Source organism: Centrocercus urophasianus, unplaced genomic scaffold (assembly GCF_019232065.1).
Source record: "Centrocercus urophasianus isolate 14NV4802_14NV808 unplaced genomic scaffold, USGS_Curo_1.0 seq_13, whole genome shotgun sequence".
NCBI lineage: Eukaryota > Metazoa > Chordata > Aves > Galliformes > Phasianidae > Centrocercus > Centrocercus urophasianus.
The window spans coordinates 8,518,487-8,546,247 of NW_024884475.1; the positions used below are offsets into that span (position 1 = coordinate 8,518,487).

At 39.8% G+C, this 27,761-nt stretch overlaps 2 protein-coding genes across 6 annotated transcripts in view; both read left to right on the forward strand.

The window, feature by feature from the left end:
• The window catches only part of HGFAC (HGF activator), a 39,800-nt gene extending 27,693 nt beyond the window's left edge, over window positions 1–12,107 (forward strand). The window contains exons 8-15 of one of the 2 annotated variants that reach the window (XM_042812030.1): window positions 1,237–1,411; window positions 3,527–3,612; window positions 4,299–4,539; window positions 6,021–6,086; window positions 6,899–7,038; window positions 9,161–9,301; window positions 10,313–10,461; window positions 11,686–12,107. In XM_042812030.1, coding sequence (XP_042667964.1) covers window positions 1,237–1,411; window positions 3,527–3,612; window positions 4,299–4,539; window positions 6,021–6,086; window positions 6,899–7,038; window positions 9,161–9,301; window positions 10,313–10,461; window positions 11,686–11,856 — 1,169 coding nt within the window. In that variant the 3' untranslated portion in view covers window positions 11,857–12,107. The remainder of the gene's footprint in view (window positions 1–1,236; window positions 1,412–3,526; window positions 3,613–4,298; window positions 4,540–6,020; window positions 6,087–6,898; window positions 7,039–9,160; window positions 9,302–10,312; window positions 10,462–11,685) is intronic. The other variant, XM_042812031.1, reaches the window with a different exon arrangement.
• Window positions 12,108–16,066: 3,959 nt separating this feature from the next.
• The window catches only part of DOK7 (docking protein 7), a 60,675-nt gene continuing 48,980 nt past the window's right edge, over window positions 16,067–27,761 (forward strand). For 3 of the 4 annotated variants that reach the window (XR_006167826.1, XM_042812837.1, XM_042812838.1), the window contains exons 1-4: window positions 16,067–16,162; window positions 16,307–16,352; window positions 18,535–18,765; window positions 22,261–22,461. Coding sequence is in view for 3 of the 4 variants with exons in the window: in XM_042812837.1 (XP_042668771.1) it covers window positions 16,109–16,162; window positions 16,307–16,352; window positions 18,535–18,765; window positions 22,261–22,461 (532 nt within the window). In the remaining variant the exon portion in view is untranslated. The remainder of the gene's footprint in view (window positions 16,163–16,306; window positions 16,353–18,534; window positions 18,766–22,260; window positions 22,462–27,761) is intronic. The other variant, XM_042812839.1, reaches the window with a different exon arrangement.

Consider the following 27,761-nt stretch of genomic DNA (forward strand, 5'->3'; position numbering starts at 1 on the left):
TGTTGCTGTACTGATGACTTGTAAGGATAATTGAGATCAGAAGTTCCCTGTTGCAGTTCATCATTTCAGTGCTGCTTGTACGCTCTGGTTCACGTGTCACCAGGTTCTGTCAAAATAACAGATATTTGATAATGGTTGTCCACGTTGTGTGCTGTGATTGATTATCCTCACAGTGTGTTTTTCAACACACTGATGCTATATATTTCAGTTTGTTTATAAGTTCAGAAGATTCCACCAGTCTTGCAGATGTCAAGAATAAGTCATACCAGCGTGGCTTGGATAAGAAACCCTCTAAGGCTTGGTCACGATTAATCCTCTTTGTACATTAGATGGTTTTGTATTTCCTTTGCAGTACTCTGAGCCATGTTTTGAGGTGTAGACTTTCTGCTCACTATAGCTATTTGTATAGAAATGCATCTCCATATGCTTTTCATCCAGAACACTGGTATGTGCTGTTGATAGATCTTGGCAGCTGAGTATGTCAGACCTATCTGAAGAAATATCCTGTGTTCAGGTGACAAAGAAATGGAATTTGAATATGAAAATTCAACCTACTTGTTTCATTTTTGAAAAACTGATATTTGCAATATGTTTCTATGTATATATACACATACATAAGGGTAAGGTAAGTATATCTATATGGATATGTACGAGGCCATAAAGAGAAGTATTTTCCAAAATCAGTCCTTTTAAGCACTCATTGGCAGGACAGGATTGTTTTCACTCATTTACAACACAGGCAGCCTTCTGAGCTTGCTGACTTGATTGTCAAGTGAGATTCAGTCAACATAGGCAACAGCACATATCAAGATTCATCTTCACCTTGAAAAAGTCATTCCAAACAGGCTAGATTAGTTTGATGCTAGCAATGCCTGTCTCTCTTTATTGGCTAAAATGGGAGTCTCCATTGATGAGCTCAGGTGTTTCTAAAATTAGGCAAGATTATTCTCAGCCATATTGTTGACTTTGCTGTAGATTGCTGACTAAAATCCTCCATATGCAACAAGAATGTTAGGTCTAATTCTCTGCCTGTGTAATAGTTTTTTATGCACATGCAAAATGAGGCTGTTTTAGAAGTTTTAACTGCTTTTTAAAGCTGAAAGTCCTCATTTGAAAAAAACACAAACTATTTTGAAAGGTAAAATGCACTATAGGGTTGGGTCCACTGCCTTTCATCACCTCAGCTGCAAAACTAGTATTTAACAGCTAATTAGCACAAAATCGACTCCTCTACAGTTCCTAATCATCACTGCTATCGTGGCAATGGCACCGAGTACAGAGGTACAGCCAAGACGACCATTTCTGGGCATAGCTGCTTGCCATGGAATTCGGACTTACTCTACCAGGAGCTTCATGTGGACAGCGTTGAGAAAGCACTGCAGTTAGGCTTGGGGCCCTTCTCTTACTGCAGGTGAGGAAGTTTGCCCTGTGATTATAAAACGAGGGGTGGATGGATATATTGTGGGAGCAGATTTGGAAGAGAGAAGGGGCAGGAATATCAAAGCAGCCTTGGGAAATCTGGGCTGGCTTAGCGGCCTGACATGGGGTAAAAGTTTCCAGAAGACAAGATCTGGTAGGTTGTATGGATTAACATGTGGTTCTGACAAGAAGCTTAGGTACACTCTAACGTTGGAAAATCCTGATCCTTTTTTTCCTGTTTTTTTTTTTATTTTTTTATTTTTTTTTTATTTTTTTTTATGAGACCTTAAAAAAATGCATAAATTGCTCAAAAATGACTATTCAAAAGGAGAACGATGTTAACCACTTAATTTGTGTAATGCATTTATTTCAAATTATATATTGTGGAATTTTTAATATAAAAGAAAATCTTTTAAAAGTGAAAAAAATCAAAGCTGCTGTGTTTCAGTAATGCTGAGCTGGGATGTCAAATTTCTTTCAAAGAAAAATGGCTGCAAAATATAATGTTGGCATTTCAACTTTGATCAAATCACATGTATAAATTACGTTTCTGCTTAAGTTTTGTGTTCAGTTTTAATGAAACTTTTTATGGCTTTCTCCTGTCACTTTGTATTCCCCTTGTCTCTGAGTTCTTCATGAGGTCAAACAATATCCATAAATAGAATAAATTTTTCTAGAAGAGGCCATCCTAAAGCTGAGCATCTTAGGTACTTCTCCATGAACTTCTGTGAAGTTGTTTGTTGACAAGAAGCATGCATGAATGCTCAAGCAGCTCTTCTTCTCTATCAAAAACAAACTATTACTATTCCCTCTCCTCCCCCCGCCAAATCTAAGTTGGCTTGCTTTCAAAGGCTTGGTATGGATTCAAACATTTAAGTATGAAATGTATGGTGTCCCAGTACATCATGGCAATTTATTGGGCATGTATTTTGTGCTTTGATAAATCCTGATCCTGTCAATTTGCATCATTTAAGCACAGTATTCACTTGCAGATTTCAAGTGCAAATAATAAAATGATATAGGAGCTGATGTGTTAATGTTCTGTAAAGCTGAGAAAAAAGCTTTTCACTTTTTTGTCAGCTTGTTATAATTTCTGGGGATATCTCTGCTGCACTATATAATCTTTCAGATATCTTCTTCAAATTGTCTAATTTAGAAACATTGTTGGTGGAATATGACTCAACCTGTGTTGCTTCTTCAGTTCTGAAAATTTGAAAGTGCTTTAATCTTTTTTGCATACCAGTCAGATTTTAAAAAAAATATATTGAAGAATCTTAAAATAACAGATAATACTTTTGATAAATCCAGCTGAAATTAGAATTACTGTTTATCCAAAGTCCTGAATTATCTTGTCTATTTTTATTGGCCTACTCAAGATCTTTCTGAGTCTTCAAAGTTTTGTACTCTGGGAGGACTAAACTGATCAAATTTTGGGTTACTTGTGCAGCACAAATAAAGGCAATTCTGCTGTACCGTGGAGAAATCCTAATGGGATCAACACCAAAGTAGTCTAATATCAGAGTAATAAAAGACTAAATTGATTGTGATATTGCCTTTTGAGGAATGTAATATTTTCTTGAAGTAGTCTATCATTTCCTCAGACTGTCTCCAGGGAATACGGACTTGAGTACTTCAAATTAGTTTTTGCTATCTATTCTTGGTATGGATTTTCTATGAATCTACCTGTGGTGGAATTTCCTCACTTAGAAAAAAATAATCTAACAGAGGAATCTCTCCCATGGGACTCAGTACTGAAAATAGCTCAGCTGGTATCTGTTGAAGCACTGTATTTAAACTGAGTGAACATGCTCATGCATCTGAATACTTGTAGGAAAATTCTACAGATATTTAGTCATGTTTCTGCATTTTAGGTCCTAATGAGCTTCATTTTTTTGCTAGCTTTAAGCATAAAGATCCCCACTAAGAAGTTACTCGCCCATTCAGATGTTAGCAGTTTCTTCACTGCTTTCTTAGGTGGCTCCAAACCTAACGATCCTATCAGTCTTCTCTTCTGCATAGTGCAATAGGAAAAAACAGAAAACATCTGGGAAGCTTGGGATAAAAGTATGGTTAATGCATTTAATTTATTCTCCCTTGAATTCATTAGAAATCCAGATGAAGATGAGAAACCATGGTGTTACATCATGAAGGACAACAGTTTGTCTTGGGAATACTGTAACATTACATCTTGTGGTATGTTAAAGAACTCTTAAAATCCATCCTATGAATTAATGACGAAAGATTTATTGACACTAGGAAAAAGCTTTCACTGTATCATTTTGAATGTTCTACTGTTCCCAGGAATACTGAATGTTTTAGTGTTCACAGTAAATCAAGTGACAGCAAGCTTATTTTTCTTTTTTATTTTTCTTTTTTTTTTTTGGAGTTGTGATATGACTGGTGATCTTTGTCGTGCAATATTGTATGTCAGCAGTGTCGTACAACTGCTTTCCACTACAGTCATTCCAATATGAACAGAGTTTCTACTGAAGCGTGAAAGGCATCAGAAATAAATAATGCTTTTTAACAAATTGTGAAGCAGACTCAGGAGATGAGTGGCCCCCTGTGAGCAAATAGAGGACTGGAGTCATATGACACAGTATGCAAGTCTGAAAACTAAAGATAGTGTTCCTTCTCTAAATTAATACTAAACTGTTGTTTATATTAAAGCTGACCTTCAGAATAGGGCTTGAAAAATCAATCATGTGGTCCTTCTATTCTCCATTTATGGTTCCAGTGCATTTGATTGATGACACTAACACAAGCATACTAGTCCTTGCTGCTGGAATGGCTAAGCTCAGTCCAGAATCCAAACATGATGACGTGTTCCTTAGAAACACATAATTTGCAGTCTGATGCCATTTACCTTTGTATCTTAGCAAGCAGGGAAAGGAGGCCAGCAGTTCCAGAAGATATTGACACTTTTGCAGTTCCCAGAAGGCCATGTGGGAGAAGGCACAAAAAAAGAAGTTTTGTGAGACCTAGGATTGTTGGAGGATCTTCATCTTTGCCTGGATCTCATCCCTGGACAGCAGCTATATATATTGGAGAGAGCTTCTGTGCTGGAACTCTTATTCAGACTTGCTGGGTTGTGTCAGCAGCACACTGTTTTGCTAACAGGTAAACTCACAGCCATAAGTGTGACAGTAGGTCCCCTCCTCTCTGGCACCGTATTCTTGTGAGTCGCAACAAACCTGAATTGAAACAAGCAAGAAGGAAGATGAGAATACAAAATGATGAATTTTTCAAATGGAGTTGCTGGTAATCTGAGTGTAGCACATGAACTGACAAACAGCACATAGCCCAGTTTTACTTAAGGAGACTCAAAAATGCTAAATGGGCCAACAAAAGGAGTAAGGTTGTGTTGGGTGTCAGGACATGGAATGAGAGCTTGCATGTGCAAGTATCTGCAGGAAGTCATAAGTGTGTCTTTTCTCAGCTACCTTTTTGCAAGCGTACTCCTGCTTTGAGGTGTAACAGAGATGACTGTTTACTGCTATGTTTTTGTTCAAAAAGGCTGAAGGAATCAAGCGGTGATTTAAAAAAAACTTTTTTTTTTTTTTTTTTTTTTTTTTTTTTTTGCCTCCAGCTGCAGGTCACCAGGGAAATGATTGTCAGTAGGATGCCCTTACTTTATTCTTAATATTTAATTTTCCACAAATGCTGAACGCTTTTTCTGATTTCAGTTTGATCATGTAGATGGTAAAAATATTACATCATTTCATACAAATTGTTCCTTTGCATAGTAAAGGAGCCAAGAGAAACAGAAAGCCTTGTGCCAGAATGCATACACTGATAGCTTGTAGACCTAATAACACTGTTGTGAATGCTGTACTTGAAGCATTTGGAGCTCGAGCCACAACGCATTTGTTTTTCAAATGTTGTGAAATAGCTACTAACTTTGGCAGCTATTCAGGACATTTCCACCCACTTCCAGCTGGTGGTTTGTTACATACAGATTTTCCATAATTACTGCATTGTAATTTGCACTGTTCTGTATGTTTAGTACTTCTAAGTTAGCCACAATTTCAACTGCCTTCCACTAGGCGACAATAGATCCTTGTGGAGCTAACTTGGTAGTTTTTTTTCTTTTCCTATTCTGCAGCCTCTCCCTTTTTATTTCTTCTCCTCTATGAATCATCTGTATGTCAGAATGAAACTATTTTGTGCTTTTAAAATCTTTTAAAAATACTATCCTGGGAAATGAGCTTCCACTCTATTTCATGTTCTCAAAATCTGATTTGCAAAGGGACTAGTTTATTTCCACAAGGGTGTTGAGAAAATCATGGCCCTACATATTGATTGAAGAATATATACATATATTTTCTTGCTTTCCAGCTTCAAAAAAACTTTAAGGTCTGTTAACCATGCACATAGTAATTGTTGCAGGGTAGCTGCCTATTCTCTGTGCTTCAATTAGTCAGAATCTCTCTCCAGCAAGTACACTGCTTTTTATTATTACTTTATGCTCAGTATCAGAGCAGAATTCACTCTGATGGCCACCAGTGATGCACAGGATCACAGCTGGGGAAACTTTGTAATGGTACTGACCACTCTGGATCTGTGCATGATGCACGATAAGTTTTTCTGCTCCTATGCAGGGTAACTAAACATCTGAGCTCTTCTATGTTGAGGGCGCTTAGTGGCTCAACTGATTGTGGACTTAGGTGAGTGCAAATCAAGTTGGTTTTAAAGCAAGAATGAAATTTTAATTCTATTGCTTTCAAAGCTAGAAAAGTTATTGTCTTTCCAAACTCTTCCGTGTTTCCCTTTCTTCATTGTCTTTCCAAACTCTTCCTGATTATTCCCGTGTTTCCCTTTCTTCCCAATTCTGTCTTCTCTTGTGAGGACAAGCTGAACTGGGATTGTTCACACTGGAGAAGAGTCTGGATCCAGAAAGACCTCACAGTGTCCTTCCAGAACATAAAAACGTCCTACAGGACAGCTGGAGAAGGACTCTTTGTCTAGGAGTGTAGTGATAAGACAAGGGGTCTTATCACTAACTAGAAGATTAGATATTCAAAAGAAATTCTTCAATATGAGGGTTGTGAGACACTGGTATGGGTTGCATAGCAAAGCTGCCAATGTTCTGTCTCTGGAGGTATTCAAGGCCAGGTCGGATGAAGCCTGGAGCAACCTGATCTAGTAGGAAATGTCCCTGCCCATGGCTAGGGATTGGAACTAGATGATCTTTAGTGTTTCTTTTGATTCAGTGATTTGGTGATTCTGTCAAGAAGGAACAGCCTTTAATTAGGTTAACAATGGCCCACAGCACATGGAACTCACTATAACTTCAGTCAGCTTTCTCTTAGCCCACAGTAGAAGACTGGGAGAAAGACAAGGCATTATGAGAGAGTAAATAATGGGCATGGTGGGGATCTAAATTTATTAACAGTTCATGGTGCACATGGCCATTGGAAACTGGTTTTCATTTGTGTTTCTAAATACAGAATTGTTTGTTCTCTCTTTTGTATTGCAGTCCTCAAAAATCCTCTATTAAAGTTGTTCTTGGTCAGCACTTCTTTAATAGAACTACCGATGTAACACAAACATTTGAAATAGAGAAATACATCTTATATCCTCAGTATTCAGTGTTCAGCCCTACTGAACATGATATTGGTGAGTATTTTTCTTGTAGTTTTATTTCCTGCTTAGCTGACTTCCAAGTTTAGCTGATGTATTGAAAACTGCTTTCTTAGGGGAAAAATAATAGACATTAAGAGAAGTTTTTAAGAACGGAGGGTTCTTATCTCTAACAGAGAAATAAGAGCATCTGAAAACTAGACAAATACAGATAAGAAATAAATTGCAAATTTTAAATAATTATGGTAATTAGCCTTTGGAGCAATTTACCTTGATGTATGGCAGATTCATCATCGCTTCAAGTCTTCATGTGATTATGCATTTTTTTCAACCATACCAGAAACTGTGGGCTTGATGCAGGAATTACTTGGTAAAATTTTATTGTCTGTATTGTATGGAGCATCTGACTAGATGAATATAATAGCCCTATCTGCTCTGAAAAATCAATGTTTCTAAGAACATTCTTTACAATGAGGAGAGACATTTAAATATCAGCTGTCTCATCAGTCAAAATTCAAATGCCCTTCTGATTGACCTTATAATATTACTCAGAACGACAATGGGAGAGAAACTTACTTCTTACTTTCTAATCTGCTTTTATGGAAGTTGGCGTATCTCCCTGGAGCGTGAAGCTGTGTGAGCACTTTGTCTATGAAACTATTTAATAGTCTGGCATCAGGGATAGCTTAGGTCAGGAATGTACTGGCTTTTTTGCTCCCAGATGGTGAATATTTTCCACTGTGTAGCAAAAAGCATTTAGATTCTGTATTGGTGGGAACTCTGTCAGAGTGTACCAAGAAATGAACTTGCTGTGGGGCATTGCTTTGCTCTGAAATATCCTGGTGTAAATCACAGTTTACACTTCGGGATCTCCAAACTTTCTGGATTACTCTGAAATTTGGCATGCATCATGTGTGCAGTGTCTAAATTCAGGGTCACCTGGAGATGGAGTTCCTAAGAACCATGACAACTGCAAACAAGCAGGTGGAAACTTGGGGGAAAGTCTTGTGGGCATATTCTGCCTTACCAGTGGCTTCTGCTGATGCAGCAGCAGATTTATTTGGTGCTGAAAATGCATTTTATAAGTAAACAAGCTACCACATGAATGTTTGATGGAAAGTGTGGGAGATTTAGAAACAGGCAGAATTGGTGAGGGAGAAGGGGAAGGTGAGGAAGACAAGCTGCTTAATATTGGAGCAATCTTTGTGGGCTTCTTGGTCTGTGAGATACTGTCATGTATTCCACAAAAGCCAAAAGTAGTAGTCCATAGAGAAATGAGATTATCCAATGGGATCTCTTGCTTTCCACACCGCTGTGTTCAGAAAACCTGCAGCTTCTGAAAGCTGTGGTATGAAATTTTAATAGGTATAGCCACAGTACTTCAGCTCTACTTTCTTTGAGTGGTGTGCTCAAACCCATTACACTGCCCTTGTTACACCAAACACAACCTCAGCTTATGGCTCATCATGAAAGGTTTGCTACAGGAAAAGCAAAGTTTCTGCTACTTTTGGCATCCACTTTCACTGTTGAACTCACAGCGCTCCACAGCTTCTTATTTATGCTGTTTTCAGCCTCATGAGGGAAGAGAAAAGTTGTGTAGGCTGTGTAATTCTCAGCAGCTTTCAGAAGCTTGGTTTTGAAATAGCCTAATTTTCTAGTCCTTAGTTTTCCAAAATTTGAATATTGCTGAACTCAGTGATAACAAAGAGCGTGTAATACATCAGCTCTTGCAATAATTAATTTTTTAAAAATCAAAGTAGAATTAGGCAGGTGGCCAAACTTTCAGAAGCAGCAAATGCTTGCACATCCCACTTATTGCAGCTGAAAGTTGTGGATATGTCACTGTTATTTAACTTTAGGGTGGGAGGAGACACATATTTTCTGTCTTCCCCCTTCTCTACAAAAGCAGTGAAGAAAAATCTGTTCAGTGAGAGCAGCAAAAAATAAATATTCCCACAAGAGGAGTAGGTGAATATTTCAGCATTCAATTTAATGTGAAATCAGGTGCTGTTGAGATGAGTCTGTCTGTCTTTGATTGAAATATCTTAATTGAGAGAGGCTTAGGGGATAATTAAAGTTGTATCTGAGACCCACTGCTGCCAATCCTATCAAAAAAGGGAACAGACACTTTATTCCTACTGTATTTTCTACTCTGCAGCCTTGGTTAAGCTGAAGAAGAATGGCCAACGTTGTGCCGTCAAGTCCCAGTTTGTTCAGCCCATCTGCCTGCCAGAAAGCAACACCATTTTCCCTGATCAGTTCAAATGTCAGATTTCTGGATGGGGACACAAGCATGAGAGTAAGTGAAATGGCAGAGGTGATATCTGTGGAAAACACTGTTGAAAGCTAAGCAAAATGCTCAAGGATATGTTGCACAGCTGGTAGTCTTGTAAAATATTTTCCAAGGGACTTCTGATTGGATTACCTACCTTTGGATTTGTGTATCATTTACATCTGAAATAGTCTTCCCAAGCCTTCCTTATATTCCCTGAAATTCAGTGAGTGGTTCACATGAACAAGAAATAAGGGGAAGTGAGTGGAGCCTGGAGCAAGTAGCTTAGCTGTAGGTGCCAAGAACTGTTAAGTGATTCCTACTCCAGGTTTCTCAAGGTAGATACTAAAGACTGCAAACCAAACACAGTCAGTTTAGTGGTCAGTGATGGAAGCAAAATCTTTAGCTTCACCATGCAGGAAACCTTTGAAGTATCTATTGGAAAAGGCAGGAGGGGCTTTGGGCTACATTCAGTTTAAGAAAGGCAAGAAGGAAATGCTTCATCTTTTTCTCATCCTTTGGGAAAAGGAATTTCAGGACTGTGAGATATGGCCAATGCTGCCTTGGTTAGGAGATAACAGAGATTTATACAGATTGGTGAAGGATGGGGGGGACCTGGCCTCCTCATATTCGTTAGAAACTCAGCATGAGCAAAGGTTGTACTAATCTAACTGTGTGATTTAAAGACAAAAAGATTTTATACAGCCTTTAATAAATTTATGATTTAAAATCACATCAGGAAAGAGGAAATCACAAGAGTGCTGACAAAGTACTCCCAGGTCCCTGGGAAAGGAGAAAACCTGAAGAGAATTGATGCTTGGGCATGAAATTTTTGCTATTCTAGTGGACATGGACTCTGACTGAAGAATTAGGGAATGATCTCAGCACTAAGAACAATTGCTATCTTTCAAAGAGATCCATAACATGACATATGTTAAGTTTGTTTATATGTTATATCTATCTTGTGTTGAGTTCCCATGTTAAGCTATTTGCATTTTGTAAAAACTAATTTTTTTCCTCTCTGGGAATTTTTTAAAGATATAACTGGTTACTCAGATGTGCTGCAAGAAACACTGGTTCCAATTATTCCTGAGGAGAAGTGCAGAAGCCCTGAAATTTATGGAACAGAAATCAGTGAAAATATGTTCTGTGCTGGCTACTTAGACAGCAAATCTGATGCTTGTCAGGTAATGTTATGAGTCATCTCCAGACAAAGAATATAAATGTGTATAATTAGAAGAAATGTTACAGTGCTTACTTTTGACGTTACAGTCATCCTAAAGAAAAGAAAGTTTTTTAAAAAAAAAAAATGCATTGAATGTGACTGCACTGTTTGTTCCTATGTTATTTTTTTAACTTGTTAATATCTATTAAATTTTACAAAGGAGCCAAAAAAAAAAAAAAAAAAAAAAAAGCAAAAACCAAACAACCCAACAACAACAACCCTTCAGGGTGTTATGTTTCCCTTACCTTCATAAAAGCCAGGGGGCTACACAAAAGAGGGAAGCTGCCTGAGCTGCTGGCTGAGTGAGATGGTACTGTGATGGAAGGCCAGGTGGCAGATAAGCCAAACCTTCAAGCTGCTGCCTCTCAGTGAGAGGAAATAAGAGTAGCTGTATAGGAGGTGGGGAATAGTGGTGGATTTGGAGGAGAAAATATTTGAGGTTATTACAATGCATGGATTTTAACGGTGTAGGGTAACAGTCCATTAGAAAAAGTTTCATGACTTCCATTCTTAATGGAAGAGCTTCAAATTCTTACTATATTTTGTCTCTTTTTGAGTTATGTCACACCCTGGCCCTTGAATAAAGGGTATGGAGTTGCTGTGGTGACAGATGAGATGTGTGTGAAACTAAGGTTCAGGTTATTTCTTAGTTAAACCTTCAGATTTTATCTTCAATTCATTTTGATGGGGTTATGCTCTATTAGAATAATTTTTGGCAACAGGCAGCACATAGCTGATACTTGGCAATGACACTCTGTGAAGCAAAGAATACAATGTATACTGCATGCTAGAACTGCTATAGAGATCATAAACATGTTCAAAGAGAAAGAAGAAAGTGGAGAAGGAAAAAAACAAAGACAAATGGTTTGAAGAGAGCTGCATAGACTGAGAAACAGCTGTGCATTGATACCAAAGTTACAGTCACTGAGATGAGATGTGCAGACATAAGAAAGTTCTGACAAAGTAGATTAATTTCAGGTGCAGGACTTCGTTTATCACTGAGATCTTATAAAGGCAACACAGTTCCATGTAATTGTGGAAAAAATTGGTAGAAAATGCCTTCCAACTTTGCTCTGAAAATAATATTCTCTTTAAAACAGGAAAAAATTTCTTTCTACTTACATTTAAACTGTTTTTCCAACGATTTTCTATCAAGTTAAATAATCTTTCCTCACTTTTAACACAGGGAGATTCTGGTGGACCTCTGGCATGTGAGAATAACGAAATCTCTTACCTTTATGGAGTCATCAGCTGGGGAGATGGCTGTGCCAGAGTCAACAAGCCTGGAGTATATACAAGAGTAACAAACTATGTAAATTGGATTAATGAGAGGATAGCCCCTCGAAAAGCTAGTTGAACATTTAACTATGATATCATTTCAAATAGTGTCCAGGAGCCTTTTGGTTTCATTAAAGTGGCATAAATATTTTATTATAAGCTAGTATGAAAATTATTGTGGTAATTCTTAGAAATTCCAAACCAGACCACTAAAAATAGTCCTCATCCCTCTGATATCAGTAACTCTGAGCTGCAGTTTTAGGGCTGTGGATAGCTCAACATGTGAGACTGTCTTTATTTGTCTTAATAAAGCTAACATGTCAAAACTAAGTGTACTGACATCTAAAACTGTTTATCTTTTGGTGGATTACGTGAAAATAAGTATTTAAAAGTTTCTGGTGGAGTTGTCATCCCCTAAAACAACCTGTAACAATGTTGGCCTTGTATTTTCAGAAAAGGATGAACGCCAAAAATAGAATTATCTTTCCTTCAGAAGTAATTTCGTTAAAGTTCAGCTGAAAGACGTCAGCAGATAGGCTCCCCAGCTAACTACAGTAAACTACTTCTGGGAAGAAAACAGAGGATTTAGGGTTTGATTCAAAACATGTAAGCATATTTTTATGTTGCAATAAAAATAGAAAAGTGCTTCAGAGCTCTGCTGAATTTGGTATGCAATTTTCTGGCAAAGTTAACGCAACACCTCCTGAAAGCACAAAGCTTATTGCTGAGAAAAGGTTTAAGTTGGTAGATAATACTGTTCAACACAGTGGGGCTTTTTGCAGACCCTCTGCTTCTTCTCACAGGATAGCAATGCAAATGTTTTACCTTGGATAGAAAATGTCCAAGCCTTTCTTAAATTTGGCAGTGTTTTGAAGATGTCTTAGATTTTGTAATAACAATTTATTTAACTGTTCAGATAATACAGAAAAAGGAGGGTTTTGTTTTATAATGCTGCCAGTGTCCTCATGGATTTCTTAGTCCCGGTGAATGGCATGGTCCTTCACCACATCCTTCTCTCTAAATTGGATGGGTGTGGATTTGAAGGATGGACTGTTTGATGGATTAAGAACTGGCTGGCTGGTTGCAGCCAAAGGGTTGTGATCAATGGTTCTGTGTCAGGGTGGAGGCCGCTCACAAGCGGTGTCCTTCAGGAGTCAATCTTGGGACTGGTGCTCTTCAACATCTTCATCAACGACACAGACGATGGCATCAAGTGCACCCTCAGCAAGTTTGCGGATGACACCAAGCTGAGCTGTGCAGTCGATACATTGGAGGGAAGGAAAGCCATCCAGAGGGACCTGGACAGGCTGGAGAAGTGGGCCCACGTGAAAATAATGAGGTTCAGCAAGGCCAAGTGCAGGGTGCTGACTTGGGTCGGGGCAATCCCAGGTGTTTATACAGACTGGGGGAAGAACCTGTTGAGAGCAGCCCTGCAGAGAAGGACTTGGGGTCCTGGTGGATGAGAAGCTGGACGTGAGCCAGCAGGGTGCGCTTCCAGCCTGGAAAGCCAACTGTGTTCTGGGCTGTATTGAAAAAGGGGTGGCCAGCAGGGAGAGGGAGGTGATTGTCCCTGTCTACTCAGCTCTTGTGAGGCCCCATCTGCAGTACTGCGTCCTGGCCTGGGGCCCCCAGTACGGGAAGAACGTGGAGCTCTTGCAGTAGGTCCAGAGGAGGGCACTGAGATGATCAGAGGGCTGGAGAGCTCATCTAGAAAAATGATATAAACTGCAATTCTGTGATTCTATAGTAAATAAAAACATTTACCCTCTGTCTCTTACTGTGTTGTGTATATAGTTACAACTATACCTTTGAATGCTTGTACAGGTTTTTTATAAGTTGAGAGCTGGTAGAAAAAGAAACAATGCTTCTCTGTGCCAAGAAGTACCTCAAATGCCCTGCAGAAGAATCACTTAAAGCCGGTGGTCCTCCCAGTTTCATACAAGTGTCATGCAAAATTTCCCATAGACATGTGTATGAGTGGAGAAAAAAAATGAGTCACAAAGTTTGGATAAGATTTTCAGTTGTAAATACTGTGAACACTAAGAAGAAAGTCCCAAGTTCCTGATTCCAAAACTGTCTGAAGACTATTATTGTCTGAGTTTGCCTTTCTGGCCATTTGCAGTACGAGTCTGGCTTGCTTAACGTTGTGAAATGAATGTGACTGTTTAACAAGACTAACTGTACCTACTGATGAAGGACAAGTACTAAATCAGCTTGAAGGAACTATTTACTTTTCTTTGGAAGTGATTCATTTGGAAGAGATTCCAACACAAAGCTTATGCTGTTTTGAACATCTATGCCTCTTCTGTGACTTTTTGTTTTCACTTTTAAATTGATATCCATCCACACTACTCAAGCTTTTAATATGGAAGTTTTGTGTTGTATGTATTCTCTATCTCCTCTTGCTATAAAGATGGTGGCTGCTCAGTAAGAAAGGTGATAGAATGGTGTTTCAAACAATTTGTGCAGAGATTTTTAACTCTCTTGTTTTCAAAATGCATGCTGCTTCTAGATGTAGCAAAGCTAGTATAATCACTAACTTATAATTCTTAAAAGCACAGAGACTGTTTCACTTGCAAAACTTCTATTTCCTGCACTTACTAGCTTAAATGATAAATCTTCATTGAATTGTCATACGTGAATTTACTAGACTGAATCTGTGGCTTTCAAAGTGGCTTGTTTCTTCCTTCTTTTTTTTTTTTTTTTTGTCATTGCACTGATTTGATGGCGATGTCATGATCTGGTGCTCTGCTGTGTTGAATAGCACTACATTAAATCCACCCAGTCCTAGACTGGGATGGCAAGCAAACACCCAGGGTTAGCAAAAAGATTTATGCCTTCACTCTCACACCTCTGAGAAGGCTGGTCACATCCATATGGCCACTCCAGCACCTCCTGTCTTTCTCTCGAGCATTTCCCAGTGGAAATGTTTCCCCTATTCTGCCCGGCTCTATTTAAATGCTCATCGCCTATGTTAAAATGAAATAGTGTTAAAATTTACCAGGAAAGTTTCCTTGATGTTTTTCCCTAGCATTTAACTTGAAATAGGATTAGAATGCAAAACCAGTTGAACAATGATGTCCCGATTCATTACGACACACACTTAAGGATGGTTTTATTAAATTACAGGTTATTCCATGCAAACTGACCAATTCAAAGAGAAGAAATAAAAGCAAACATCTAAAAAAACCCTTCTATTGTACTATTGAAAGAAAAATGTGCTGTGCTGCTGTTGGAAAAAAAAATGATCTGAAGGACTAATTAGCATCAAATAAGACGCAATAGGAGTATTTTTAGAATAATGGACTCTAATTAGTCCATTTCTCATTGAAATGAATTTAAAGACATAATTAACACATCTTATTCTATTAATTGTAGCAGCTTCGGTTAGGGGTAAGTGGGCTGTTATCTCATGGCAGTTGCATTGCAAAAGAAAAAAAAATAAGTGTTTTTCTTAGAGGTGGGGTATGACTGAGAGCCAAGGGAAGGGGTAATCACACTTTGAAAGAGGAGTGGAAAAGGCAAGGATCCAGGGAGACCTTGCTGTGGTCTTCCAGTACTTGAAGGGAGTTCATAAACAGGAGGGAAACGGAGTTTTAACATGATCTGACAGCGACAGGACAAGGGAGGATGACTTTAAACTAAAGATGGGAAATTTAGGAAGAAATTCTTCATTCAGAGGGCAGCGGGGCATGGCTCAGGCTGCCAAGAGAGCTGTGGGCAGCCCATTTCTGGGGGTGCTCAAGGTCGGGTTGGGTGGACTCTCGGCATCCTGAGCCGGTGGGGGGCACCCAGCCCACGGCAGGGGATGGGGGCGGATGGGCTTTAAGACGCTTCCAGGTCAGACCATTGCGTGGCTCCATGAATTCCGGCCGCCGGGCAGCGGCGATCCGCTCCGGGCTTTCGCTCCGGCCCCGGGCGCTGGAGGAGCCGGGCTGCCCGCAAAGCTCGGCTCCTCCCGGGGTCGCGGCCGGAGCAGATCGGCGGAGGCGGCCCTCGTCGGGCTGTGGGTGCTCCGCTTCGCACCTGCCTGTACTTAAACCCCGAAGAAGCGATAAAACAAAAGCAAGCACAAACTCTACATAGCAATAAAATACACTAATGCAGAAACAGCGGGGGGCTTTCTAAGAACCCCTCAGCCAGAGCCGGCCCGGCCCCTGCACGGCGGTGCGGGGGGCGCCGGGGAGGGCCGGGCAGCGCTGGCCGCTCGCCCGCCGCGCTCGCTGTGCCTCAGCGGGGACCTACTAAAGCTATTTTGAAAGTGACCCCTCGGCCAGAGCGCGGGGAGGGAGCAGCGAGCCGGGCGCAGCTGTCCGGAATCATGACTGAAGATGACGGATTCCGTGGTGGTGGAGGGTCACGTCAAGTTGAGAGATGGAAAAAAGGTCCGAGCTAGCCTGTGCCCTTTCGGTTCGGCCACGCGGCAGGCACGGGCCGGGGGTCTCCGACCGACGCCCCCTCCTCGCGAGGGGAATAGAGCCCTGTCTGCCCGGCCCTGGCTAACCCTGTCCTTTTGCCTCTCGTTGCAGTGGAAGAGTAGGTGGCTGGTGCTGCGCAAGCCCTCCCCGGTGGCAGGTAAGAACGGAGCGGGGCGGAGGGGACCCCGTGCCTGGGAGCGAGGGGAGCGGGGGAAGGGAGGAAGACCGGCGGCCGCGGGGCCTCTCCTCCGCCCGCCGGAGGGTGCGGGGCACGGGGAAAGGGAGAAAAGCTCTTTACTGGGCGCCCCGTCGGGTGCGCAGCTGCAGGGGGAGACCCTTCGGGTGGAGGTTTCCACGAGCCGTCGTTGCTCTTTCCTTCTTTAAAATAAATAATAATAAATACATATATACATATTTATTTTCTTTCTGAGCTCAGCTGGCGGAGAGCCAGGCGGCCAGAAATAGAAACAGGATATCAAAGGAGACCCGTAACGAACACGAGAGTTTAGTTCCCGTTTAAAAGGCTTGCTTTAGAAATTACTTCTTCAGGGTGATTGGTGGCTGTGAAAGGCTGCCATTGTGAGCTCTGTAGTTATTTTTGTTCTGTGTTTTGACATAAAGTATTTCAATTTAAAAATAAGATGTCATCTTGAATTAAAAACTTCAGTTCCACGGTTTGCAAGGGAGAACTGAAAATGTTATGAAGAGTTGATGTTTTAACGTTGGAGAGGGAAAAGTAGGCTTCATGTTTCCCATTTTTTTTTTTTTTCTTCTTTTTTTTTGGATGGGAAAACCATTTGGCCCCAGAAGTATTTATTTCCAGGGCAAATTGTTGCTTATTGTCCAAACATGGATCTGCAGTGCTTCTGAACCCATTACCAAGCCCTTTCTAGATGAGAGAGCGAATGTTTCTTGTTCTTTAGACCAATTCTTTGGTACTCAGTTGTTACAGTTAAATGTTGGTATTTTAATTACTGCATTTGTTAAACTTTTCTCCATGAATGGGCAACTCCAGATTGTAAAAGTTGACATCTAGACATGCCAATACTGGCCTGGATTTGTAGCCAAATTAAAGAGGAAAGATAGGGAAGTTCTAAAAGAAAGCCTACTGATGATGTTATTCCTCAAAAATGCTGTTTTTATTCTATCAAAATTAGTCAGATCTACCAGAAACTCCCCTCCCCCAAGATTTGCTTCACTTGGTCTTTATGCCATTGCAGTTCTTTCTTCAGATACACAACTGCACAGCAGAATGCAGAAAGTGTCATAGTGGCAGCTGTTTTTGCTAACAGGTGCAAGAAAACAATTGGGAGGGCATGTAGAGCACTGGCTAGCAGGCATTGAGTCTTTCAGTCATTTTTCACCTTTTTGGAGCTTTGCCAGGCTGTTGCCCAGCTGAGTGCTGCGGGGCACCTTGCCAGGGCTGAAGCACCACACCCCAACATTCATGACATAGTGCACCGGGGCTTCCTCCTGGTGGCACGCAGGTCAGCTGCAGCTGCGGATGTTGCAGCTTTGCTATGCACCATTAATTCAGGTTATAACCCAGTGCTGTGCAATAGGAAGGGAATCTGGGTGAAAATGAATGCTCTTGTTATTACATGCAAAAGATGAAAAAGGGATGCTCCCTTTGTTTTTTGTTTGAAACGTGCTTTTCCTAGAGCACTGTGATGCTTGAGTTACATTCTTTCATTGCTTATTTACTTCATAGTAAACATGCCCAGGAAGGGGCTAAAAACAAAAGGTGACATGTTTAAAAATAATAAATAGAGGTGTGGCACATAATGATTATTGAGCATGGCTACTGTGTAACATTTCAGTAGGAAACCTGAGCTGACACAATGTCTGGCAGTGCAGGCAGTCTGCTCACCATTTAGTAGTTGAGTAATCTGTGAACTACTGTAAGAATTTCGTTTGTGGTTCAGCATGTTCTCATGGAAATAAAGATGACAATAGCCTCTCGGTCCTTAGACTTGTAATGTGGGTAGTTATCGTACTCCAGCTTCTAATGCTCGAAATTAATGAGTCAGTTCCTTCTAAACTAGGGAGACAATACCAAAAATCACTGTGTTTTTGCAAAGTAATTGGGAAGACTTTTTTTCTTGCCTTCATATTTCTGATCCCACAGATGACTGTTGAAACATGTCTGCTTTCTGAACACGGACTGCAGCCTACCTCCTTCCCCCTACTTGAGTGGGGGAAGGAGGCTGCGTTCTAGTATTGGCTTGATCAGACTGACCCTGCAGTTGTCTGAAGCACTTTTCTTAATTCTTTGCTTTGGTACAAACGTGTTGTGTTCTGTTCTGCCTCATCATCTCTGACAGTTTTGCTTCTTTTAGACTGTTTGCTCATGCTGGTGTACAAGGATAAATCTGAACGAGCGAAAGGGCACAAGGAGAGAAGCAGCGTGACCTTAGAAGACATCTGTGGCTTGGATCCTGGGCTCTCCTATGAGGGCTTGAATCACACCCTTGCAATCATCTGTCTTTCTCAAGTAGTGATGCTAGGATTTGAGAACAAGGAAACAATGTATGCATGGGATATACGAATCCGCTACAGTTTGGGGGAAGGTAACCTTTGTCTTCTCATACTCCCTTTTTTTCCTATTTTTTTTTTCCTCGACAGGAAAAAAATTGAAGAAAGCCATAACTAAAATGCAAATTAAAAAGTAAGTTAGGGAAAAGGCTCACTCATATGAGTGAAAAGACTACTCTTCCCCTATGTCTTAAAGCAGCTGGCCCTTCTGGTAGGCTGTGATTACAGTGTTGCCCGGATATTGGTCACTAACAAGGAAAGTTCTCTACTTTGCTTTTGACTTAACCACTGAAAGTGTGTAGCTGTGAAGCAAAGTGATCTTAGTTCCTTTGGTAATGCAATTTACTTGGGGATTTGGATGACAGGATTCAGAGAGAGTCTGAATTAAGAGAAGTAGATCCCAAGTTAGAAGTTGACTTGTTCGATCCCAATTGTATGAGCCATGTATAAGCATACCAGGTGTTGCCCTTGATAATTCACATTGTTGCTGGTGTCCCCTTTCAAGAAGAGACATCTCTCAATAGCCTCAGTAGCAGTAGATAAAGTCTTTCCAGCTATCTACTCATACATCTTTTTTTTTTTTTTTTTTTTTTTTTTTCCTTGTTTAGCAAAGTATATAGCAATGAAGAAGGAGTGATAATGTTGAAAATCCATCGTAGCTTTTATGTCTGTTTAGTTATAACTAGGGAAGGAGGGTAGGTGTGTGGAAGACACATTAGCTATCATAATCATTTGTTACATATGCTTTGCCATCTGTTGTAGCTATGGACTCATTACTTTTCAGTATATACGTGCAAAGATGGCCTGAGAATTTTACGCTATAAAATGTAGCGGTATAGGAATGGAGACACAGATTTATTGCTTGCAGCTATCAGCCTTGCACAAGGGCAAAGGTTAGAGGGGATCCCTGAACAACATTGGCAGATATAGAGGGAGTAGTGAGTATGCTCTGACAGTGTGGCTGTTTTGTGTTCCACTTCTGTTTCTTTACTAGCATTGGGATCTCTCTACAGCATAGATTTGTCCTTTAGGACAAATTAGGACAAATGTACGACAGCTGGAAGAGAATTTGAATTTGACTGAGTTGGTCTGATTTTCATGATCTTGCATTGATTCAGTGCTGGGATAAAGAGAATGTTTGGTCTTCATCTGAATGTGAGAGTTATGATTGTGGTAGGAGGAAATTCAAAGGAAGTGAGCAATTTATTAAAGTTATGAATAAGGTAGGGATAGAGTCTATGAGATGAAGGTAGCTCTGGATCAGAGACAGATGAGGGCAGTGTGCAGGTGAAGAAATGAAGTGTAAAGAAACAATAGAATCTAGCCTGAGTAGATAGAAAGAATAAAGAGGAGGCTACTATATAAACAGGAATTGGTGACTGTTTGGTGTTTCTTTCTTAAAGACTAGTAAGGATGCCTTTGTGTGCCTTGGAAGTAACATGGCTGGGTGCTGAAAATAGGCCGTGGGCAAATGACCTCAGAGTCTGGGAAGCAGAAAGGAAAAAAAAAAAAGAGTGAAACAAGTTGATGCTGTTAAGTGAGGACCATAGAGTGGAAGGAGTTCACTGAGGTTCCCGGTGTTTTCTTTCTGGTTTGGAGGTCAGGTGAGTGTAATTCCCAGGGCAGCTCAAGGGAATAAACCACTCAGGATTAGAGAATTAGAGAAAGCAGTGGAATTAAGTGAATGAGGTGTAGGCCATTTGTGAGAACAGTGTGCTCAAGTCCACAGCTTATTCTGGGGAAGTTAGCATAGTGCAGGTCAGTGAGCAGCTGTGAAGAGAAAAAGATTACCTAAAGGAAATTAAAAACCTTAGCAATATTTCTTGCTCATGGTTGTATTCAGTTAAGTATCTTTTTGTTGATGATTTTGTTTCCATTTTTGCCTTTTATATATTCCTCCCCCTCCCAGCCAGAACAGTAGATGCATGGGGAGAATTTTAGGAGAAGTCACACACACACATTACCGGGAAAGGAAAATATGGTGAAACCTTCATGTCCATACCTGAATTTGCCTCTGTTTTGGTTTTGTGTGCTGTTTCCTAACAATGTTTTGGAATCTGAGTTTCAACTCTTAGGTTTTGGCAGCTATGGTAACTTGTAACCTCTTGTGTTAAAGTGCTCTTTTTTTTTTTTTTTCCATTTATGAGACAGGAAGGATGCTGATATTTCTGCTTCTTATAGTTTAATTGATGTCAAAGTACCTCTGAAGTTAACTATGCAGAATTGTCCAAATGATATGAAATATTTTTTACTGAATGTTATTTGTCAGGGTGGTTTTGTTATCTCCTTCATATTTTACATTATTGTTAGGTTGTGTAAAATAATTGAATTGAAGGGAACATTGTGTCTATTGACTTGCATCCTAGCAGTACTACTGTAAGTAGAGCTGTGATTGCTTAAAGATCTATCTCTGGCTCCTTACACATCTCCCTCAAATGACTTTGTGGCTAATTCTGCTGAAGCCGTAGGAAACTTTGTAAATGTACGTCATAGGAGCTGACTTACAGCTAAGATGGTAACTAATATAGCAACTGTTTAAACAAGAAACAAGGTTCAGACTTGGTTGAAATTAATGATGCTTGAAGGAGCAAAGGCAAGAGGTAGGGAAGAATAATTATAAGAAATGAGAGTACCTGGAAGTTACTGTGTAGATATCATAGGCAGGAAGCTGTTTAAATGATATTAAATGGATAAAGGAACATTTACATGTTTCCTGAAATTTAAATTTACATGTTTCCTGATAAATGTTTCCTTGAAGATCAATCCCTCTGAAAATGTGATAGTCCTTATGCTTCTCTGTGCCAGGACAGATTTGTGTGTGTGTATCTGGTTGCAAGAACTTCATAAACATTAATGAGACAGGTGTCTTCCCTTTTCCCAAGCTCTTCTGGAGTTTAGGCTGAGAAATATAAAGACTTAACTGACATCTAAAGAATGTACGTTACCAATGAATCACTAATTTCCAATTCAATTTATATATCAGGGCATCTAGCCTCATCAGCTCACAAAAGAGTCACAAAAGTGGGAAATTGTAATTTTCCTCATTTTACTGTTAGGGAAGGCAATGTGTGGAGTGAAGTAGATTATTAAAGGCTGTAACAGTCAATGACAGACCTCTTGTTAGAACTTGCCTGTTTCTTTGAGCCTTGACTTCTGGTCTTGTTGGGCTGTGTTGTGTGTCTGTGTACATGCAATTCAGAAAGGCTATTTGGAGGAGGACACAGAAAGAACTCCCTGTGTTTATGCAAATATGGAAGGAGGCTGGATAACTGACTAATTTGATACGGGGTTTGTTCTGTAAGAGTTCGGATGGATTAATGTAGCATTAAGTTGTAGCATTATAACCTAGTAACTTGAAACATTAGCTACTCACATGGGGCTATCTAGGCCCTACCTAGAATCCCTATCCTAGCCTTGTGATGTGGGTAGGGTCAGTCTACACACCACAGCTGTGCAGAATGACTTACGTAAGTTACGGTACATTACTCGTGCTTTCTACAGTAATGCTTTTTTTCTTCCCTATTTGATAGTTCATAGATTTCAAGTTTTTGTAGCACCTGGCACTAAACTAGAGAGCGGGCCTGCTACGCTGCATTTCTGCAATGACATTCTCGTCCTTGCAAAAGACCTTCCTCCTAGTGTTATGGGGCAATGGAAACTCTCAGATCTGCGTCGATATGGAGCTGTCCCAAATGGATTCATCTTTGAAGGGGGTACAAGGTGTGGCTTCTGTAAGTACAAATAGAACCTGTCTTCTAAAAGTTGTTTGAAACTGTTTGTGGGAATGTAAATTTTTTTTTTTTTAATCAGTGTGGAAGTTCTGGAAACAGCTATGCAGCTTTGTCATACAATCAGCTTCATATCAGTTGTACTATTGTGCTGAGTAGGTTTCTGCTTGCTTCAACCCTCACAATCAGTAAAAATGTGGAGCTACATCTGAACGTTGCCATGTGGCTCTCCAGAAGATTCTCACTCGGTTGCTTGTGGACTCAGAACAAGAATAAAGTAATGAAGGTTAAGGCCTCTCATGTGAGAGATGAAGCAAAATGGTTTAATGTTCAGATTATTAAATTATGATTATTTCTGTTGCCTGCAGAAGGAAGTTGATACTGAAATAGAACCAAGGCTCTCACTGTGTAAATGCTGCTAAATCCAATAGAGAGGACTTCCTACTTTTAGGAACTTTTAGATTTGTCATGCTGTAGGACCACGGGTTTTATGAGGTCAAAATGAAAGAAAGCAAGCTCAAGCTGGTTTTTGTAGCCTAGAAGCTAAGGTACTCTTTAGCTACTAAGGCAGAATCTCTTGCACTGATGTTATGCTTATGGCTTGTCATGTTTTCAGTTCAAAACTACATGAGAGCTGGAAAGATGGTTAAATGCAATCATGTACATCAATTGAATGCGCTGAATTTTAACTTCGGTAGCAGAATTTGCTATATTGACAGTCTGTGAGTGGAAATGGATGTGTTTACTGCCAAATTGGATGGCAAGTTGTGTGACATTTGCATGCTGAAATGTGATAATAATTGTTTTCTTCAATTACCTGAGCTAAAAGGTTTCCAAGTTGGCAGAAATCCAAAAAATATTCCTTTGGAATTCTAATGAAATTTTGAGAGGAAGAGAAAATCAATTGTTTTGACTGTTTTATAATGACAGTTTATTGGTTTGTCTGTTGAAAAGCACAGAGCTGAGTTATAAGTGGTGGTAAGTATGAACTTGACATTCATACCCTCAATTCTGAACTAGGGCACTGGATTGCACTGCAGAACATTCTAGTTCAAATCCTTCACTGCTTAATTTAGATGTTGGGTCAGAGAGGTGTTTTCATTGTCTGAAGGAGTGTGTTCTAGGTATAGTCTGTAAGAAAACAAATGCTTCTAGTTAAGATTATTGTGTTTTGGTTAAGTTGTGTGAGGCCTAGAACAGGAGAGTCTTGTTTCTTGGTACCATAGTTCAGAATGTCAGCTAGATAACTTGTTATAAAATATTGTATTTCTATATTTAAATGCATGCATTTCTGTGCAGACGTAATTTGGATCCACTTTTTGGATTCTTAACCGAACATAGAAATCTTAGGCTATGCTTCCAGAATGCTTTCAGAGAGAAACATTCCTAACCTGTAAGCGTGGTGTTCTTTGTGCTTTCAGAACAGCTGTGCTTTCTGGGAAGCTCATGTAGAACTACCAGTTCTTGAACTAATGAAATCTGAAATCATTTAATTGTGGAAAACTTGTATTTAAGAAGTATAGACAGCTGAAATAGAAATGCTAAGCAATCTTTAATATTAGCAACAGGTTGATAACTCGAGTAATAGATATCATTTATATGATATCTATTTATATTTATAAGTGGATGCCTCAAGAAAGAAGATTAGTAATTTTTTTTTTTTTTTTTTTACTAATAAGGCCTTCAATTAATAGCTTGATTTTTGAAATACATAGTTGATTGCAAATGGAATATCTGTAGATTTCAAGTATGTATTTTATGCTGACATACATTAGTGTATGGAAGGAAATGACTATTCACAAGCAGAAATGAGAAGCAGAAAATAGTGATGGATGGATGGTAGGTCATATGTTCTCATTTTAAAAAAAAAAAAAAAAAAAAAAAAAAGCAAACACAACTAAATAAAAACCCCTCAACAGTTGATCTTTTCTTTTTTAATGCTTGTTTTCAGTGACTGTTCAGCACTGAGTGACAGAGGTTTTTAGCACATATTGCCACAAAGTGTGCACAGGGTAAGGCTGGATTTCTGAACACATCAGGGATGAGGGATAAGTAAGGAGATGTCTCTAGTATTCAGTACTTTATTCCCTGGAAAGATTCCTTGAGGATGTCAGTTGCACTGATACTCCTTTTGCAACCTGCATGAGGATTGCAGGAGGAGAGTAACAAGAAATTTGGTGGCTGAGCCACCAAAACAAGAGATTTGAAGGCTGGGTCTTGTCTGCTTGGATGTGTCTTTACCACACCTTTCTATGAAGTCTTGTAGACCTTGCTTTGAGGGGTGCAGTACATGCTCCTCCTTAGTTCAGCTTACCCAGGTCTTGTGTTTGTCCATCTTACATTTGCTATCAGACAGTTGCGTGCATCCAGAAATGCAAGTCAAGCACTTCTACGTAGTGTTTTGAGGCTGCCTAAATTCTGAGAATTCAGCAATAAGGCACTTTAAGACACTGGCATAAAGATTGAAGGTACATTTTAATAGGATCTAGATCAGCCCTAAATTAGTGAGTATCTTTTCTCTTTCTTGGTTTTATTACACAGAATCACAGAATCACCCGGGTTGGCAGGGACCTCAAGGATCATGTAGTTCCAAACCCCCTGCCTAGCAGGGCCACCAAACACACACATTCAGATCAGGTTGCCCAGGACCCTGCCCAACCTGGCCTTAAACACATCCAAAGACGGGGCATCCACAACCTCCCTGGGCAGCCCGTTCCAGGGCCTAACCACTCTCCTTGTATAGAACTTCCCCCTAACATCCAACCTAAATCTTCCCTCCTTCAACTTGGATCCATTTCCCCTAGTCCTGCTGTTGTCAGCCCTTTTGAAGAGTTTACTCCCCTCGTGGGTGTAGGTTCCCTTCAGGTATTGATAGGCTGCAATGAGGTCACCCCGCAGCCTTCTCTTCTCCAGGCTGAACAAGCCCAACTCCCTCAGCCTGTCCTCATAGGGGAGGTGCTCCAGCCCCCTGATCATCTTAGTCGCCCTCCTCTGGACCCTTTCCAAAATCTCAATGTCTTTCTTGTACTGAGGGCTCCACACCTGGACACAGTACTCCAGATGGGGCCTCACAAGAGCCGAGTAGAGAGAGACAATCACCTCCCTGTCCCTGCTGACCACCCCTCTCCTGATGGAGCCCAGGATCCCATTTGCCTTTCGAGCTGCCAGAGCGCACTGCTGGCTCATGTTCAGTCTCTCGTCCATCAGGACCCCCAGGTCCTTCTCTGCCGAGCTGCTCTCAAGGACCACTACATTACGAAATAGGGTAGATCTCTGTTATTGACTATGTAGTATTTGTTGTGATCTGTATATGTAATAGGAACTGAATGTATTCAATTACTATTGTATCACCCTACAGTTCTAAGCACTGCTTATTTTATGTTGTTAAAGATGTATGTTTTCTTAACTAGAAGCAGAGCAGTGAATAATACAAGCTAGTTTTAGGTAGTATTCAATATGTACAGTGTCTTGTATGTGAATGTTGATCACCTTCTGTTTGTACATTTCATTTTCATTACAGTATCTAGGGAATGTCTTATTATTCTCACTGGAATTTGTGAAAAATACATATATTACACATATTAAAGCATTACTAATATAGTAGAAACTTATGTTCACTTTTAACTGATCTGAAAGAATATTCTGTGCTTCAAACATGTAAAGCACCATCGGTTCACAGAAATCCTTGAGTTTTGAAAACTGTCTAGTTATTTAGATTAATATTTGTGGTTCTTTAACTGTGTTAGTTTTCCCTTAGCTGTTTGATAACACAGATAAAAACATTGTGATTTACTGTGGAAAAATCGATGTTTTAGTACAGAGAAATTGCTGTAGCCGTTCTGTGCTATTAAAGTGTTGATGATACACTGCCAGTCTGCTCTGCAGCATTATAACACTGATTATGAAGCTTCTATGCTGCAGTATTAAAGTAATGAATGAGTTTGGAAAGAAACTAAGTTTAGATCTAACAGTGCCTAAGTATCACAAAATGTTTGAGTTGGGAAACAACTTCTGGAAGTTACTTCAAGCCCCCTATTCAGAGCGACGTTTGCTGCTGCAGTTTGCCCAGGATCACACTCAGGTTTTGAACATCTCTATGGATGAATACTCCATAACTTCTGTGAGCAACTTCTTCCTGCAGTTTGGTGTATCAGCTGCTACTCCCAGTTTTCTACTTTCTGCAAACTTGCTGAAGGTGTACTCTGTGCCACAATCCACATGAATGAGGATGTTAAACATCATTGGCCCAAAATTTTGCTCCACCATACACCAGTAGTAGTTGGCTGGACTTTGTGCTGCTGATAATAATCTTTTCGGCCTGGCAGTTTAGCCTGTTTTCAGTCCACTTTATTGTCCACTTGTTTAGTCTGCACTTGATCACTTTGTCAGTAGATATTTTATAGGAGATGATGTTGAAAGCCTTCCTGGAGTTAAAACAAAAGACGTCTATTGCTTCATCCACCAAGCTAGTCATTTTATTAGAGAAGAATATCAGTTTGTTTAGGTATTGTTTCCTTTTTGTGAATTCCATGCTGATTATTCCCAGTAATCATAATCATCTTGTCCTTAGTGTGTTTGGAAATGCTTTCTAGGATTATTTGTGCTATCACCTCCCCTGGGCTGTTGTTTCCTTGTCCTTCTTGAGCATCTATTTGCCTTTTTTTTTTTTTTTTTTTTTTTTTTTTTTTTTTTTTTTTTTTTTTTTGTTTTTTTTTTTTTTTTTTTTTTTTTTTTTTTTTTTTTTTTTTGTTTTTTTTTTTTTTTTTTTTTTTTTTTTTTTTGTTTTTTTTTTTTTTCTTTTTTTTTTTTTTTTTTTTTTTTTTTTTTTTTTTTTTTTTTTTTTTTAGTTTTCCCAGTCCTTTTCTGGAAAATAAGGCCCATCGAGAGTGGCCTTGCAATGACATTGACCAAATCCCTCACCACCTGTCTAAATATACCTCAACCCATTCCTATCCACCCAGGGAAAGTCTTCCTCATTCCCCACTAGTTTGAAGGGTCTGCAATTACTGACAGAGGAGTTGGGTCTTATCAGTAAAGACCAAAATGGAGAAGACTTAGAGTATATAAGCCTTCTGCATGTCCTCTGACACCAGGTCCACCACCCAGTTCAGCAGCAGGCTGAAGTTTTCCTTGTTTTGCTGATACGCTTGCAGAAGCCCTTGTTGCTCTTCACCCCAGATTCAACTTCTGCTAGAGACTGGCTTTCCTAAACCCATTCCTGTGTGCTTGGACAGTGTGCCTGTATTTCTCCTGCATCATCTTGGTCACCCTAGTTCTATTACCTGTGTGCTCCCTCTTTATGT